At 48.0% G+C, this 18895-nt stretch overlaps 1 protein-coding gene across 1 annotated transcript in view; it reads left to right on the top strand.

Moving 5' to 3' along the window:
• Window positions 1–10356, top strand: part of C10H1orf21 (chromosome 10 C1orf21 homolog) — a 77271-nt gene extending 66915 nt beyond the window's left edge. The window contains exons 4-5 of the mRNA XM_054384400.1: window positions 1357–1417; window positions 10210–10356. Of these exons, the coding sequence (XP_054240375.1) occupies window positions 1357–1417; window positions 10210–10248 (100 nt within the window). The 3' untranslated portion in view covers window positions 10249–10356. The remainder of the gene's footprint in view (window positions 1–1356; window positions 1418–10209) is intronic.
• Window positions 10357–18895: the final 8539 nt, after the last annotated feature.

Below are 18895 nucleotides of genomic sequence, written 5' to 3'. Positions count from 1 at the left end.
TGGGAACCTGAGGGATAGGCAGACAGCTGGGCACAGAAACTCCCACAGCCTCTGAGAGGTGAATTGTTCCCTCTGCTGAATTACCAGCTTTAGGTTTTCATACCACTTCGGAGACCTTGTCTTCTGAACTGAGCCTTCATTTGTGTCCAGCATAAGCAAATCATTGTATATGTTCATCCTTACAGCAAGTGAAGTATGAATGCTGAGCTTTGTAGGAAGTGCAGTGTGTTGTTGGGCCCTTGGGAGAAGTATTAACTCATTACAGCTGGAGGGATCATGCTGAGGAAGAGGGGACTGGGGTGGGAATTCAGCAAGCTGAACCAGCTTTTACTGTTGGAGAAAATCTCCACAAGCTGCCCTTGTAACCATCTGGCATCACTGCTAACACTGGCACCAGTCTCCCACCCTTCTTTTTCTGCATCTTTTTTTTTTTTGTCCCACATTAAGCCCCTCATGCTTTTCTCCAGCCCCCATGGGCCTGAGTGCTCCTCCCTGCTGTGGGTCCAGAGAATGCTGTACCATCCCAAAGGGATATGGTTATTTCAGGAAGGAGGTTCTCACTACCCCCAGCATGAATGAGGCAGACACACCCTGAATACTGTCTGCCATGCATCCTCAGCTTTGTCTCCTTCTTCCTCTTGTGTCTTATCCTCCTGTATTTGCAGCTTGCAGGTCCCCTTAGGGGAGGACTTGTTTTTGTCTTCTGCCATCACTAGCATTTTGCAGACAACAAATAAGGTTTTTCTTCCAGCCTTCTTCACAAATGCAAAATGGTGCCACTAACCCCTCAGCCTCTTGGTGCTGCAGAACTAATTGAACTGAATAATCTAGATTCACTCAAAAAGCAGAAAGGACCAACCATCTGGGAGGGAAGGGCCAGCCAGGGCTTGTAGTTCTCTCTGGGTGAGTGCAGAACCACATTGTAGCAGGGCAGGCAGATCTTCTGGTGAGAAGTATTAACCTCACATTGTAGGCATCTCATTTTGTGGTGATGAGGTTGGCAGTCTTGAAAAACCTTCTGTCTTGACTCAGAAGAGGCTCTCCCTGGCCCAAGGGCTATTAGGTTTCTGCAACCTGCCTAGAAAAGGGAGTAGAGTCCTCTGGATGTACACAGGTCCTGCTTGTAGGTCCCAGCATGGGACCCTTGTAGGACCATCCCAAGCGTAGCATGCATATACTGAACTAAATATAATCATTTTTCTGTGGGCAAACGAAAAAATTAAAAAATAGTAATTGTAAACAAAAGTATGAACTGATTTATTCTTCACAGTGGTGGAAGCTGAGATCTGAGTCCCTCAGCCATCCTGGACTGGAAGACACACTATTGGTACTGACACCTCTTCTTTTGCCTTTCAGCATGCACATCTCTGAAAGCCAACAAGAATTCTTCAGAATGCTTGATGAAAAAATTGAAAAGGTAAGACACAATGAAGTAAATGTATGTCCTCACCAGCAGGTGGACATCCAGGTTTACCATCTGCATGGGGAGGACAGCCAGACGCTGTCTGTTCCAGTGCTCTACATTCTCCGCTACTTGGAGGGACTCTGGTTCTAGAACCCCCTTACTGTATGTTAGTTAGGTAGTTCAAGAGGAAAGGAGACCAAAAAGGTAAAGAGGTTGTAGAAGGTACTGGAAAGAAACCTTTGTTCCATGAAAATATCACCAGGCTGGGATGAATGGCACTTTAAATTAAACGTTCAGGAGATAAATGGACTGCTGGATAAGGGAGAAGAGCAAAGTGAGGCTTTGTGTCCTTAGCAATTTGATTTTTCCTTTCTTCTCTGGGGGAGACAATTGGAATCTTATTGCTAGTAGTACCTGGGATACCCTTCTTATTTGTGGCTGAATCTCTTCAAAATAGCTCCTTGCTCCAAAGGTTATGGATAGTGTGGCTCTATGTATGGGTAACAAGACCTGTGCTGAGTAAAATAATGATGCTGGAGATGTTTTGAAGAAAAGAGTGAATGGTTCTTTGCTTGGTCATTGTCTTGATAGTGTTCAATGTGTTCCACAAGTCCTTCAAATGAGAATCCCAGAGTCTTTTTTAAACTGAAGTGAATGATTTTGTCATGATATAGATGGGAAACTGATATTTAATGTTAAATGGGCTGTTTGGATCTGCAGCTCATCCTTTGCCTATACCTTGAGCTTGATGTTTGCTCACCTGCATACTCTGTGCTTCTTACTACAAGAAGGACATTGAGGGGCTGGAGTGTGTCCAAAGAAGGGCAACAAAGCTGGTGAAGGGTCTGGAGAACAGGTCTGGTGAGGAGCAGCTGAGGGAACTGGGGTTGTTTAGTCTGGAGAAAAGGAGGCTGAGGGGAAACCTTCCGGCTCTCTACAACTCTCTGAATGGAGGTTGGAGCCAGGTGGGGCTTGGTCTCTTCTCCCTAATAACAGGTGACAAGGCAAGAGGAAACAGCCTCAGGATGTGCCAAGGCTGGGCATTAGGAAAAGCTTCTTCCCCAGAAGTGCTGTCAAGCACTAGAACAGGCTGCCCAGGGCAGTGGTGGAGTCACCATCCTTGGAGGAATTTCAAAGCTGTGCAGATGTGGTGCTGAGGGACATGGTTTTGTGGGGACCTGGCAGTGCTGGGTTAACAGTTGGACATGATGATCTTAAAGGTCTTTTCCAACCCAAACAATTCTGTGATTCCATGATTGTTTAGCCTTCCTATTTTTGAGTGGGTATCTTAGTTAATATTTGGTATTTGCTTCCCTAGTAGGAATGAAGTAATTTGTGCTCTCTAATTGTCATTTGGGGCTGCAGAGCAGGAGGGAAATTTTTACTTGGATGACTCCAAATATCTGCTATTTTTGTTGGCACTCTTGGTCTTAGAAGTTGAAATGCCACAGTGGGGGAATCTCTTATTTGTCCCAAGCAGCAAATTTCTTACTCTACTCTGAAAAATAATGTTTCATGGAAGCAAAATGTTAGGTAAAGGGGAGGAGTTGAAGTGACGAGAAGTGTGCAGGTTCCCCAGAAGAAGTAGAATTTCTACATATCCATAGTACACCTGCATCTCCTTTGAATAAATGCATTCACCCTATAAATATTTAGATGCCTTCCCTAGACATCATCTCCTTCCAGACTGGATAAAGTCAGATCCAGTGAAATGGATTTTCCAGAGGTGTCTCTTATCTGCACAGCAGACCATCAGATTTCTGTATCTCATTATGAATTGAGGTTAGGTTTTGTTTCTGAGATTGGTTTCAGAGCACTGATAGCATTTGTTCCCCAGCTGCCACATTGAGATGCAGTTGACCGTGTCTCCTTGCTCTTTGGACCATGCTCTCAGATGATTGCAGGTGGTCTCCAGGGCTCTTGTACTGATTTATCTTATGGATCAGGAGATTGCCTATTTAGAGGAAATACACAGTTTTATCTGGCAAAGAGAGATTTCAAGCTGCTGACAGTTGGTTGGATTGGCGGGAGTTAATGTGCAGCTGAACGTGGGATTTGCACTCTCTGGGGACCTCCTGTGCCTGAGGAAATAGTCTTCCTAGAAGTTGTTTTGGGGCTTTTAATTAATCTTTGCCTAGAATACATTATTTATCTAGATAACCACCACAGGTGCCAAAAAGATGGGAAAATGTGAAGGGTTTTGTTTGATCCCTGAAGAGCATTTTGAGTCCCTTCTCCAGGAAAATGGAGGACAAGTAGTTGAACAGTTAAAGGAATCATATCACCGAGCAGCTCACCTCACACTGAAATAGTCTGCAGAAGTGTGGGGGGGCATTGCCTGTGGTTGATGAGGTCCCCAAACATGTTGGAATGTTCACATGATACCCATGGCCATGAGTAGTGTTGGATTTGTGTGGAGAAAAGCTGTCCATCACTGACTCTGTGGGCTGTGTGCGCAGAAACTGCGCTCAGAAGCAAAACATCCCTCAATTTGCACTGAAATCCCAGGGGATGTTAGGTCACCTAATACAAATGAGGAATAACAACCCTAATGTGGGTGCTACCAGTTGGAGAGGAAAATTAAATGAGTGTTTTGGACTCAGTGAAATGATTAAATGGACAGGAAGGTCAGCTGGCATCAGATCTCTGCAATCCAAGTGTGAAGTGGAAAGAACACAGGCTGATGTTTTAGTGACTGAAAAGATGAAGTGTTTATGAATCCTGGAGATCAATAAATGCCTTAATGAAATGATCTGGAGCGTTTCTCTGGAAGTCTAGCTCCTGTTGGTACCCAGCACATGCCTGTGCTCCTGGCTGCCCTGCAGAGCTGAGCTGCCTTCTGCAAATGCCACCCAAAGGCAGAAACCAGAATCTCAACCCCAGCATGCGGAGCTTCTGGCTACCAAAATTCAGTGTCAGAATACTGTAGGCATTTGGAGGGAGACAGTCGGCTCCTGGCCCTGCCTGAGTGTCTCTCCCTGCTTGGAGAGCTCACGTTGAACTTGCAAGTACAGAACTGTGGGACAGTTACCTGTCTGTGAAGGTTGGTTTCTTCTCCCAAGTAAGTAGTGACAGGACAAGAGGAAATGGCCTCAAATTGCTCCAAGGGAGATTTAGGTTGGATATTAGGAAAAATTCCTTTCCTGCTAGAGTGGTCAGGCATTGGAACAGGCTGCCCAGGGAGGTGGTGGAGTCACCATCCCTGGAGGTGTTCAAGAAACATGTGGACATGGGGACATGGTTTAGTGGGCATGGTAGCGTTAGGTTGATGGTTAGACTTGATGATCTTAGAGATCTTTTCCAGCCTTAATGATTCTATGATTCTCTCTAATAGTGCAAGGACTAATTTAGTTATGTATTGTGTATGGATTCACAAAGTTGCTGTGAAACACATCAGAAGAATTACCATGTCCCCTAAAACTTCTCTAGTCTCTTTTTTTCTCCCTTACTTTATTTGGACTCGGATTGTGCAGGACCACAGTGTGCTGGTTTTGGCAAAGTCCACCCTAACCCCTAGGAAGAAGTCCCATTATTTGAACAGGGCAGCTCAGAGCAGAGAGTTAATCCTGGACACAGACTTTGCAGGCTCAAGTCGAGGGGACCTTGGCCCACCAAGAAATAAAAGCAAAATTAAAAGCTGTGATGTGTAAAATGTTGAATGTGGAAAATGTAGCCCGTTTAGGGCTTGCTAGTGGAAACATCTTGATGATGGCTATCCCAGAAAATAGTCTGAAAAATGCCTGCTGTCTCTGAATCCTACACAGAGAGCAGTAAAGCCATCATCAGCAATGATCTCTTGAAGTCTCTATCATTACTGTAGGCTGTGGCACAGTGTGTAGGCAGCTGTCTCGCTGTAGGAAAAAACCACAAAGGCTGAAGTATAATTGAACAGTTGACAGGCAATTTCTAGGATTATATTTGGGGATTGTTCCCTCAGAAGAGAAACATCTGTGGCTTTGTGGTTTAAAGGAGAAAAAACCCTCAGAGCAGTTCAGGTAAGCTGTACCAGAAGAAATCGTCACTGGTCACATCACTGTAAGCTGTTTCCTACACAGTTACAGTGGTTTATAAAAACTAATCACAGTGCAAAGATGGCCATGAAAAATGAGATTAAAAAATGTCATAGCACATGGAGATCACAGAGTGTTTGGAAAGGACCTCTGGAGATTCATTCATAGAGTCATAGAATGGTCTAGGTTAGAAGGCACTCTGAGGATCATCTAGTTGCAGCTGCCTGCAGGAACATCTTCCACTAGACCAGGCTGCCAAAGGCCTCATCCCGCCTGGACTTGAACACCTTCAGGGCAACAACCTCCCTGGGCAACCTGCTCCAGTGTCTCACCACCCTCACTGGAAAGAATTGCTTCCTAATCTCCAGTCTAAATCTGCCCTCCTCAAACTTCAATCCATTCCCTCTTGTCCTATCACTCCAAGCCCTTGTCAAAAGTCCCCATCTTTCCTGTAGGCCTCCTTCAGGTACTGGAAGGCTGCTCTAGGGTCTTCCCGTAGTCTTCTCTTCTCCAAGCTGAACAGCTTCAACTCTCTCAGCCAGTGCCCACAGGGGAGATTCTCCAGCCCTCTGATCATTTTCATGGCCTCATCTGGATCCACTCCAGCAGTTCCATGTCCTTCTTGTCCTGGGAGCACCAAAACTGGATGCAGTAGTCCAGGTGGGGTCTCAGGAGAGCAGAGTAGAGGGTCAGAATCACCTTCCTCAGCCTGCTGGTCACAGTGCTTTTGATACAGCTCAGGACACCAACTAGTCCAACCCCCTTGCTAAAGCAGGGTCACCCATGGGATCACAATGTCCATGTGGGTTTGGAATTGCTCCAGAGAAGGAGATTTCTCAACCTCTCTGGGTAGCCTGCACCAGGGCTCCAGCACCCTCACACCAAAGAATTTTTTCCTCCTGTTCAGATGGAACCTCCTGGGTTCCAGTTTGTGCCCGTTGCCTCTTGTCCTGTCACTGGGCACTGCTGGCAGGAGTCCGGCCCCATCCTCTTGGTCCCCACCCTTCAGCTATTGATCAGCATTGAGAAGATGATGTGCTGTGAGCTCTCATGCTCACACAGGGTGGATACCCCAAGCCTGGGACGTCCTGTTTCCACTGACACAGGGGATGTCACTTTGGGTCGAGAGATAGCTTGGTTTTAACCCGCAGCACTGGTGTCAAAGTGGGTTTGCAGCATTTTTGCCATCGATCTTCACACCTGGGTGCTGGGAGTTGGGTTGGAGGCTACCAGTTTGTTGTTGGAGGTCGTGGGAGAGATGCCCAGCAGCAACTTGCTTGTTAGTAAAACTGGGCATGAAGCACAGGGGGAAGACACAATGCAGCTCCTTGTGCTGTATTTAAAGAGTGCTGTCAGAAACGGGAGGGGGGTTGCTAACCCAAACGTATGCAGGGGCAGAATGATTAGGCTACAACTCATTAGCAAAGTGGATTGCTCTTAATGACTCTCTTGGTTTGTCTCTCACCAAATCAGAGCCGGACAAGAAGGAGCTCAGTGTACAATTCCTCAGTGCCGCCTCCCGGCATTTTCTTCCCATCCTTTCTGCGAGCGCTGTAAACAGAACCAGCTTGATGAAAAGGGTTCCCACCACAGAGCCTGCTGAACACTTCCCAGTGCCCACCATCTCCTCTGAAAGGGCCCACTGTGTCCCTCAGGCTCTTTCAGCCTTCACAGAAGAAAGGGCTGCTTGGTGCAGCTCATTTCCCTCTCCCGGCCCAGCCGGCCTGCTCTTCCTCCTCTCCCGGCCAGGGCTGTGGCGGGAGGGTGCCGGTGCCAAGCTGCAGAGCCGTGGCGGAAGAAGCATCTCCTGAGCGGCCTCCTCTCCCTCGGCAAGTCCCCCAGCCACACAAAGGGCTATTGAACTGGGGCAGCTTCTGCATGCGGGCTGCGTGGGGTTTGTTTATTGGCCTGTTACCCACAGCAATGGGGCAAAGGCTTTTCCTGCTAGGTTCTGTTCCTTTTGTTCCTCTCACAGGATACCATCAGCCATGATGCATGCCCTGGTAGGGGCACCAGGAGGGTTGTGCTTTCTAGATGCAGCAAGGGGGATGTGTTCAGGCCAGTACTCTTTAATGTCTTTATCCATGATCTGGATGAGGAGATTGAGGGCACCTTCAGTAGATTGGCAGATGACACTAAGCTGAGAGGGAGTGTTTTCTGCTTGAGGGTAGGAAGGCTCTACAGAGGGGTCTGGACAGGCTGAATTGATGATCCAAGGCCAATGGGATGAAGTTCAACGAGGCCAAGTGCCAGGTCCTCCATTTGGGTCACAACAACCCCACGAATGCTCCAGCTTGGGGCAGAGTAGCTAGAAACTGCATAGCAGAGAATAACCTGGGAGTATTGATTGACAGCCAGATGAACATGAGCCAGCAGGGTGCCCAGGTCACCAAGAAGGCCAACAGCATCTGGGATTGAATAGTGTGACCAGCAGGACCAGGAAAGTGATTGTCCCCTGCACTCAGCATTGAGGCTGAGGAGAGACCTTATCACTCTCTACAACTCCCTGAAAGGAGGCTGGAATGAGGTGGAGGTCCATCCCTTCAAGTCACAACTGATAGGACAAGATGTTATGCTAGGGAAGGTTTAGGTTGGACATGAAGAACAATTTCTTCCCCAAAAGGGTTGTCAAGTCCTTGAACAGGCTACCTGTGAAAATGGTGGAGTCGCCACCCCTTGAGGGTTTAAAAGCTGTGTAGATATGGTGCTGAGGGACATGGTTTAGTGGTGGACTTGGCAGTGCCAGGTTAACTTCATGATCTTAAAGGGCTCCTTGTCTTGCTATTGGGTGTTACCACAGTTTGGGCATTGAATTAGCAGGTTGGTCAAGGCTGCAGGTCCATGCTGGGCTCAGCAGGTGGAACAGCTTCAAGTCATACTGTAGGATGGTGTGGAAATTGTTCCTGGCATTTCAAGCAGTTCTCACCTTCCTCCTCCCCATTTTGGTTATGCTGCTGCTGCCTACGCACACTCATGGGAACGAGCTGGTGGGAGGACTGGGATGGTGGCAGCTCCCTGACCACCAGTGACGGAGGGCCAAGGCCTTGCAGTCCACCTCAAGACACTGACATGTGTCTCTCCTCACTAGTGTGAAGATACAAATCAAGTATCTAGTGACAGCAGGTCCCTTTCAGTGAGTGAGAGGTGGCATTTCCATGCTGAGGGAAGGGCTTCTCCAGCACATTGCTTTTTAAGTGGTTTCTTGGCATCCTTTTGAGGAGCAATGCATTTGGCTGCCACAGAGCAAATGCAGAAGCAGAGGGATGGCAGGAAGAATGGGAGGGGAAAAAAATCCAAGATGGTTGTCTTCTGGTTTAGGTCCACTTGAGGCCTACTGCAGAGCAGAGTGGGGAATGATGGACAGCAGAGCTCTCTCTGGAGAAGGAGGCCATGGAACCACATCAGTCAATCTCCTGGCAGTGTCCTGAGCCTCAGTCATTATTCTCTACCAGCAGGTTCCACAGGTCTGCAGCATGTCAGATGAAGGCTTCATTGCCACCAGCTTAGTCTTGTAGCTTTGTCTGTTGTGGTCCCTGGCATGGAGAAAACCAATGGATTTGAGTTTGGCTGCTAAATATTTTGGCAGTTCTTCTTCCAGAGTCAAATCTTTTCCTTTAAAAAATGTGGGGTGTTGTTTCCCCCCCCCCCATTCTTTCTGGGTCACTAGCTGCTGAACAGAAATTAGGGCTGATGAGTCTCTTGGGTTTTGCTTTTTAACATCCTGAGAAGGCCCTTTCACTGATAGTGTTGGGCCACAGAGAACTGTTAAAGGGATGAACCTTGCTGGGTGTGGACCCTCCAGCAAAGCAAGCCCTGCAATCCCAGCATCGTCAGAGGGATTTTTAAGTGCAGATATATTTTGGAGCCTCTGTTCCTGATGTGTACCCCAGCCAAGCATCCCAAATTAACTGAGGGCTGCATCAAGAAATATCTCTGCCTTTCCTTTTTTTACATTTTCTTTCCCCCACCTTCTTTCCAGACAGTTTTGATTTGTAGGCCAACTGAGTAAGCTTCCTTGAGTGAGTAGAACATCATTCATTCAGTGAGTAGAGCTTCACCCACCACTGAGTTGGTCTCTTCTGCTTCCAGGGAAGTGTTAAGCTTTTACACTTTATTTGGCAGGTCTGAGAGTCTCATGTTTCTCCTTTTCTTCTTTGCCAATCCTTTGCTTGGCAGTGGAGATTTTCCACACAGTGGTTTAATGGTTGGAGTCAATAACCTTGAAGGTCTTTTCCAACCTAAATGATTCTACGATTCTACGGTACATGCACTTGTGATACACCCAGCACTTGAGGATGGTGGGAGAATGGTGCAAGATTTCATAGAATCACAGACTGAGTTGGGTTGGTAGGCCATCTAGTCCAAGCCCCCTGCAGGGGGGATGGATGAGAGCAGGTTGCTGAGTCCCAAACAACCTGAGCTGGAATGGTTCCAGGGATGAGGGATCTACCACTCTCTAGGCAACCTGGGACAGAGTCTCACCATCCTCAATGTCAAAAAAGTCTTTGTTCTATCTAGCCTAAATCTCTCTTGAGTTTAACCCCATCACCCTTTGTCCTGTCACAGCAGGCCCTGCTAGCTGGAAGAGGTACACTGGAACAGGCTGCCCAGAGAGGTTGCGGAGTCTCCTTCTGTGGAGACTTTCAAAACCCCCCTGGACGTGTTCCTGTGTGACCTACCCTAGATGATCCTGCTCTGGCAGAGGGGTTGGACTGGATGATCTTTGGAGGTCCCTTCCAACCCCCACCATTCTGTCATTGTGATTTACAAACTATCTGGCTCTTTTCCTTGCAGGGTCGTGACTATTGTTCAGAAGAGGAGGATGTCACATAGTGCCAGCTCTGCCCCTCGCCCCAGGAGTACTACTGTGTAAATAGATTACAACCCAGTCAAGACCTTTTTGGAAGTCTTCTAGAGTGAGCAGCACTACATACCAGAAGAAGATCATCTCCACATTATATGCTCCATTCAGTTACAGTGTTTCTTAACGACCCGATGAGGAATATTACTGAGAACTCGTAAGGAACTGTTTTTGTTGCTGCTAGTTAAAACTTGTTGCAACTTCTCACTTTTTTTCTGTGTCCAGATACGCAGCAAATCCTTAAAGTTAATCCAAAAGACATTGTTGGTTTTACTGGGGCCTCAGGCCTGTTTTCTATCAGATGAGGTAGTGTTAAAGCAGGCTTCCATAAGTGAACATTCAAGCATCTAAGAAAACACCCTTAAGCTGTCTTGTCAGTCCGCGGTCGGGCCGGAGCGCTTATTAATGCTGGTGGTTTCAAGCTTTGGAGATGGGATGGGGTTTTGCCATGGCAGGCCTTGTTTCTCTGCTGAGAAGAAGCTGGGAAACTGTTAATCCATTAAAAGCATGTTGTCACTGAAATACTGGAAGTGATGCAGGAGCAGGAATTTGTATTTTAAAGAGGGAAAAGAGTTTCATTTAACAGGTATCTTAATTGAGGACTAAGCTTGCAGTATTGGCTTTGCTGAGCACGAATGGGAGTGTGATCACAATCATTTTGAATCTCTTTTTTTCTAAGAAAATAAACATTTTACTGTTTTTATGTATTCTTGTCTTTTACCATTCCTACAAGGCAATGCTTTCAGAGGCTGGGGGCAAGGAAGGCTGAAACCAGCCCTGCTCTGCATTGAGGAGTCTGTGGATCTTAGCTCCTAAAGCAGCTCTGTGCCAGCTGGGGCTATCTGTTGCATGTCCTGTAGAGTTTATTTTTCCATATTTTTCCATATTACCTTCTCCAAAGCAGATGTAATATTTTTAACAAATGCTGTCAGAACTAAAAAAAAACCAAACCACCAAAAAAAGGAAAAATAATACACCTTTTGTATTTATTATTTCAGAGGAGATTGTTCCCTTTGTTGTTATCTCCTCTTACTTTGATACCACGTGAGGGCCAGGTTTACACTGCATCCTGTGGAGAAACTGTGTCAGGACATAGGTTTCTCTGTTGTGTGGATTTCATTGCTCTGGTGTGCATGGACTAGACCGTGAGGCTGCATTAAAGCAGCGGTGGCTGCTCTGGAGTGGGACACTCAGCCCAAAGCCCTTTAATGTGGGCCATTTGTCATTGGATCTTCTGAAAATCAGATCCCTTTAAAGGGTTTCACATCCCTCAGAAATCCCCTTTGAATTCTGAGAATCTCTAAAATATTAGGGAATTTCTTGACTCAGGAGATCTCCAGTGTTCGCTCCAAGTAGGTTTGGACAGTCTGGGTCCGGAAACTTTTTCCCTGTCAGTGCTGAGCCATACCTCAAATAGGTCCCAAAAATCCCCAACTTCCTCATGCTCCCTTCCCTGCTCTAATATTCCTTTAGCATTCAGGCAGTGAGGTAGGGAGGACCCACCAGGACCCACCCAGCAGTTTGCTCTTATTCATGCAGTACTGGGTGAGGACACCTCCAGCAAGAGCAGCTTTCCCTGCAGTGTGTGAGGCTGCAGAATCAAGCTGTCTTCTACAGGTAGAAGCTCTCAAAATGCTGTAGATGCAGCTCAGGCACTACCTAGCTTCAGTAGCTTCCCATGTAGCTCAGTGATAGGGTCCTCTCTGGCAGCTTTCACCAGCATCATCTTTATCCCACTGACAGTCCAAAATTGCCAACAAACTGGTTTTCCTTGGACATGGCATGTCTTGCAGCCATCACAGTATGCTAGGCAGAACCCAGGAGCTTCTTGATGGTTTTCATCTGACTCAGCTTCATGGTCAGGCAGGAGCCTTGCTCTCTGAGACACTCTGAGATATGGGAAAGCAAAGATCAGAACTGGTTACTTTATTAGAAGGAGCCGTGCTTGTGGAAACAAAATTTAGAGAGCAGAAACCTTTTTCTAGCCTTGAATGTCTGAAGCCTACAAAATAGAATGTGGTTTCAGGGCACTTCAGGCTTTAGGATGACATCCTTCTTGCCACACCTCAGCTGTCTGCATTGCTTGTTGAAGCAGGTCAGCCATGTCCTCAGGCTGCAAAGCCATGTGCATAGCAAGTGGGACCTGACTGGAGCCATGAAGCAAGTGGCAAAGGGACAGGAAGACCAAGCCCTCCTTACAAGAAGCTGCACATGCCACAGGCAGACACTGATGTTGCTCAGATGCTTTTTAACCTGCTTTGTTGCTTCCACCTTTGCAAAGTCCTAGCAAATGTTGTTAAAAGTCTAAATCTGTGTGGGTGAGGATCTGGAATAATGTAAGCAGATTAGCACAGCTTAAAATGCATCTCTCCTTGAAGCCATTCAGCCACCTTGCTGTCCTCCAAGGTGGAAATGAGCAGGGTGGGGAGAGAAGGTAAGCTGCTTATATCTGATGTGCTGAGCTGGAAGTGGCTTTGTCAGGTTTCTTTTAAAAGAAACATGACTTCAATGCTTTGGGGCCAAACTGCTCTTCAGGAGGCTGATGCAGTATTTAATAAGCTGCAAGTCATAGTCTGGGATGTTGGAGAAAATTGTGGTGAAAGGGTTTTGCCATCAGCCTTCTTCCCTTGATGGGCTTTTTGCTTTAAAGCCCTCTGAGCTGTCCTGGTTTTCCTTCTCAGACCCTACCCCAAGCTTTACCCATGGGCACAAGCAAGGACAGGAATCAGGGAGCAGGAAGAGATGCCCAAGAAGAGCTGGTGAGCACCCCCCAGATCCAGCCGTACGCTGTGGCTGGGGCATGTAGAAGCCTCCCAAATGCCAAACCCTAGGAACCCATATCCCAAGGGACCCATATCCCTCCAAGGGCTGTCTGGATGGATGCTCCATCCCAGGCATGCAGGAAGCCAACATACCAGAGCTGCATCATACTGCTGTGTCATCATCATCTTTGTCATCATCATCATCTTTGTTGTCATCATAATCATCATCCACCTCAAGAGCAGGGCTTGCTGAGAGCTGCTGAGACTGAACATTGGTAGTCTGGGTGCTATTTGACGTGCTCCTAGGGCAGCTCCTGGAAAAAAAGATAACCTGCTGCTTGTCTATGTGGCATTGATTTTTGTCTCCATCACTAGTAACCAGGGATAGGGACACATTGTTGTGTTCCATCATCTAGTTCTGGAAGGTTTTGGCTATGTCTCCTTCAGTCCCTGTCTGTCTCCATATTGTATCTGTTGTAACACAGGCACTTTGGCCTAAAAAGATACTGGCTGGATGGTCTTTTAATTATTGTGAGTTTCTCTTCACCTCTGCCCTCACCCAGTCCCTTCCATCTTCCATACAGCTCACCAAGGGCTCAGGTCTTGTCATGGTGGCAGGATAAGGTGGAGGCTTTATCCTCCTACCAGGTTCTAACCTGGTCCAAGGAGGAGCTGGATATTCTCCATGCTGCTTGTGTTTTAGTTTTGAAGGCTGGCATTTGGTATTCCTGAGCTTTTGCAGGGATGAGGGGAGCACCAGCATCAACCCTCAATGCCAAGGTGTTGGTTTGCCTCATCATCATCACCCTACAACCAAGAGCAGCATTTGACCCAAGGTATGTCTTGAGTCACAGGACTCTGCATCTAAATTAGATTAAACCACAATTGGCACAAGGTGGCCCAAACCCACATTGGTGCATTTTAATCTCAGACAGCTGTGGATCATTTCACATCATTTGGATGCTGACAATTGTACTTCATTCTCTTGAGATCCCTGGCAGGAGATGTTTTGGGCCAGGTCTCTGCATGCATTATGAAAGACAAGTAGTGGTTTCTCGCTGGCACCAGGACTTTGAGGAAACCATTGAAAGCTTTGAGCAAAGGCCCAGCCTATCTTGTTTGGGGCAAAAATCAGCACTACCCCCTTCCAGGAGCAGAGCTTGCATGTTGGGCAGACTTGCTGAGCTACTGCAGGTTTTCCATGGTGCCCACCCGAAATAAGCTCTGTAGGAACCACTGGAGACTGACAAACCGGGCTTCTCTACATGGTTGCAGAAACTCCTGCTTCATCATGAAGAACTGGGCAGAGTATTGGAAGCTCTCTGGGATTTTGCTGCTGTGGCTGGTGATTTTGAGGACATTGTCCTGGACTTGCTGGGAACATTCAGCAAATGGCCTTCCCTCCAAATCTCTGTTTGGATTTATCTTTTTGATAACGCTCCTGGTCTGACTGGAGCAGGAGGACTTGTACCTGCAGGTGCTTTATTTTCTGGATGCTGTTGGGAATCACACAGAGGCTTTGGTATCATGGGTGATGAGCAGCCTGGAAACCCTCCAGGCAGACAGAGAGGATGGACAGCAAAGCACAGAGAAGCCTGTCAGAATGCCCTTGAAGAGGGTCATCAAAGAAGCCAGTTAATTATCTGACTATACTGCTGGCTCCCACGAACCTTTCACTGATACTGGACTTCAGCCCCAAAACCATACCATTCAGAACTCAACCTTAATTTCTTCCTTTGCCTTCAGTCAGGTTTTTTTTGCATTTGTTTGCTTGGGTTTTTTTCATTAAGTCTCTCTGCTGGGACCCCAAAGATCCAGCTTCTGATCCACTCCTGCCACAAGTCCTTAGTGGCCATGGATAGGCCACACAGAACCTGTGTAGGCTTGCTGCACCTCTCCATCCCTTCATGCACAGCAGGAACAGTAGAGCTTTCCTTGTCCTGGCTGCACAGGTGAAACTTTCAGCCCACAGAGGCCCTGATCTCATCAGCCCCCACATCTGACCCTCTCTGCAGCTGGTGGAATTGTGTGCGGTGCTGCCACAAGACATGGTGGCCACAGCTGTAAGGGAGGGGAGGCAGTGCCCAGCATTGTGACATGATTTCTTTGCAGAGCATCTTCTCATTGCTGTTGGAGGGCCCAGCAGTGTTCATGAAGCACCACGCCTCCTTTAAAGCTGAAGGATGATGCCAGAGTGAACAGGTAGCTGAAGAGCCAGAGACATGTTTAAGCTCCGAAGATGTTACTGTCACCATCCAAAGATTAGACTGAAGAGAACTGTTCTGTCCTCAGCTATTTCAGTTTTATCAAGTCTATGAAACAATAATTTCCTGTCACTTCAAGTTTGGAGCTGGTGATAGCTCAAGTCCAGATCAGCCTGGCTGACACACCAGCCTGTCAGCATAGGAGAGGCTTACAGCTGCATCCACCAAGGAGTGACTTTAGTAAGAGCTTTAAACAACCAGGGGTGATTTCCAGTTGCTGCTGTAATGTCTGTGCCACACCAGCTTTGGCTCGGGGTGCTGCTTTGCAGGTGGCAGTCCTTGTAGGCTTCGTATCCACCGTGCATGTTTTACAACACAGCTTTGACATTTCCCCATTGTTTTCTAAACTGAAACCAGGCTTGAGCACTGGTGCTCCCCCTGGTGCCTTTACCTCTCCAGCTTTTGGCAGGGGGCTGGAGGAGGGGGGCATAATCTGCCACACCTTCACATCAGTGTGTGAGGAGCAGCAGTGGAGCTCATCACCCATTCCCTCCCACCTGCTGTCCCCAGTGAAGAGCTCCAAGCTCCACAGAGCCACAGACACGAGCAGGACCAGGAATTCCCTGTTCTTAAGTGTTCTACCCAGCTCTGAACTAAATCTCCCAAGCTTGAAAAACTGATCTGTATTATTAGCAAGTGCCCCTTTGATTAATGTCATTCCATACTCACCTGGACATTGTGATCCTGGGCAGCCTGCTGTGTGTACCCCTTCGCTGGCAGAGGGATTGGATTCGGTGATCTTCAGAGGTCCCTGCCAATCCCTGTTATTGTGTGATTCTGTGCTCTGCCATCCTGGATGTTTCCTGTGCAAAGCAGGAGATCAGAGGTTTTATTCTGAGCTTTGTTAATAGTGACAACCTCACCTGAACAGCTCCATTAGCAGGAGGTGTTGCCCTGAGCGGGTGTTAGCCCAGCATGTGATGTGGGGCTGGCACATGGTACCCTGAACACCCAGAGCTGGAGCAACCAATGTTCTTCACCACTGCAGACTTCATTCCTCCACTCCAAGCCTTCAAGGTGTGAGCTGAATAGAAAATTTGTTCCCCATATATAGATATAAAATAATAATTTTGAGACAAAAAGTTCTCAAGAGCAGTGGCTGTGAGGAACTAGAAAGCTCCATGTAGGAACTGGGTGATATTCTCAGGATTTTGGCATTCTGCTTTTGTGTCTATTAATAATCCCTCAGAGTGAGTCATATGGAGATGCATTTATTCACTGAATTGGAGCGAGCTGCTACCCAGAAATAGCAGCTCTGTAATTTTTGATGATGCTGTAATGCAGGGCAGCCAAGATTGGCATCATTTAGCAGGGATGCTCCTTGCCTGGCAGCCAGATCGCCCATGTCAGGCCCCAGAATGAACATGGGGCATCATGTGCTGGGTTACATAAAACAGCCAGGAGAGCTGGCCTGTGCTGGAAATGCCTTTGTTCCCCTCAGCCTTGCTTGTTAACTCTCTTGAAGCAGAGGGTGAGGAGCATTGGGCTGAAGGAGGGGTAGGGAGGTGGCTTCTGCTGTGGAAGGGATGATCACACCCATCTCCAACCACCACCATTTACCCTACTGCCACCCTGCTGCTCAGGGGAAGCAGTCCATAGGAAAGCCTGAAATGCATCAAATTTGGTGCAACCAGCTCCAATTTCTCCTTGCCCACCTTGCTGCTCCATGGTTCTCTGCGTCAAGCTCAGGGCTCCTGCCCAAAACTCAGCGACTCCTTCCCAGTGCTGTGAGGACAATGGCAGCACCCAGTGAGAAGAGCTGGGGCAGGGTGCTCTAAGAAAGGGTGAAGCTGTTTTTCCCTGTTTCTTCTCATTCTCTGCCCTGCACTGCTGCCATCAGGCCTGTCCTGGTGTCGCAGCTGGTGGGGTGCTCAAACTGTGCCAGTGCTCTCCAAAAGCTTTGCTGTGAGGGTACGGGAGCCCTGAAGCAGGCTACCCAGAGGGGCAGTGGAAACTCCTCTGCAGAGATTCCAAACCCACTTGGACATTGTGACCCTGGGCAAGCTGCTGTGTGTGACCCTGCTTTAGCAGGGAGGGTGGATGAGATGATCTCCAGAGGTCCCTTCCAACCCCACCATGCTGGGATACTATGTGGGTACCACTACACAAGGTTTGCACTCAGCCCAGCCCTGGTGGCCACACATCACACTGTGCCCTCCATCAGGGGTGATTAGTGATGAACTCACCCACGCTGGGGGTTAACAGCTGGGGTGAACTTTGGCAGGCAAACGCTGGCAGCCTGGGGCCATTCCAGCTGGGAAGGTTTACTAACATCTTTTTATGTAGCACTTAGGATGAAAATGGAACTCCTGCCACCTTCAGCTCCTGGCTAACATGAATTGCGGAACAAGCAGCAGTTGAGGCTGTTTTTGTCAGAGCTGCTGAAGTCCTCCAGCTTGGGGTGACCTAACTGGAAAGTGGAAATATGACAATGGAGGAACAGGCCAATCAGTGCAATAAAGCTTAATTAAAGCTGGTTTTAACAGGAGGTGTGATGCCACCCTCCACCATGCTTCTCTTACCCTTCATGCATCCCTGCAGTGAGTACTCCTGAGGAGTATTGGGGTTCAACCCAGAAAAAAAAAGAATAACCCTGACTTCTTCTTGTAAGAAAGGCACGGCTAGGGGCATGCTCTAGCATGTCAGAGAACAGCTAATAAATGAGGAAGGAGGATGGTTCCTCTGAGACTTATCTAATCAAGCCCAAGAGAGAGTTGAGGGTTTTTTTGAATTCTAATGACAAGATCAGAAGTAGTCACACTCGCACTGAAGGTGTGAAGCTCTGCACTCTCACTGCAGGAGCAGGCCTGAAAAATAATGATTAAAAATGCTCAAGTCATAGTGTAAGAGAGGCTGGAACAGCCTGGTTAGAGGAGGCTGCTGAGAGCATTCCTGATGTCCTCTTCTGCTCAAAAGGGTTGCTCTGATTGTGTTTGGCCACCCTCACAGTGAAAAGTTATCCCTCACACTTCAGGGTCCTGCACTGTGCCTGCTGCTGTCAGCCATGGTTGTGCACCTCTGTGCCTCATGAAGTGCAACAAGGGCAAGTGTAGGGTCCTGCACCTGGGGAGGAACAACCCCTGCTTGAGTACAGGGGAGGGGTGACCTGCTGGGAAGCAGTTGTGTGGAGAAGGACCTGGGAGTGCTGTGGACAAGTTCACTGTGAGCCACCAATGTGCCCTCGTGGCCGAGAAGGCCAGTGGTGCCCTGGGGTGCATTAAGAGGGGTGTGGGCAGCAGGTCAAGGGAGGTTCTCCTGCCTCTCCACGCTGCCTTGAGTGAGGCCACATCTGGAACAGTGTCCAGTTCTGGGATCTCTCGTTCAACACGGGGAACTACTGGAGAGTACAACAGAGAGCTACAAAGATGCTGAGGGGCCTGAAGCATCTCTGTGAGGAGGAAAGACTGAGAGCCCTGGGGCTGTTCAGTCTGGAGAAGGGCAGCCCCAGAGGGGATCTGGTCAAGGCTCAGAAAGAGCTAAAGGGCGGGGAACAGACTCTGTTCAGTGGTGTCCAGTGACAGGACAAGAAGGGGCAGTGGGCACAAACTGCAACCCAGGAAGTTCCATCTGAACATGAGGAGAAAATTCTTTGC

This window comes from Indicator indicator, chromosome 10 (assembly GCF_027791375.1).
Source record: "Indicator indicator isolate 239-I01 chromosome 10, UM_Iind_1.1, whole genome shotgun sequence".
Lineage (NCBI taxonomy): Eukaryota > Metazoa > Chordata > Aves > Piciformes > Indicatoridae > Indicator > Indicator indicator.
This window is presented reverse-complemented; position numbering and strand designations above follow the sequence as displayed.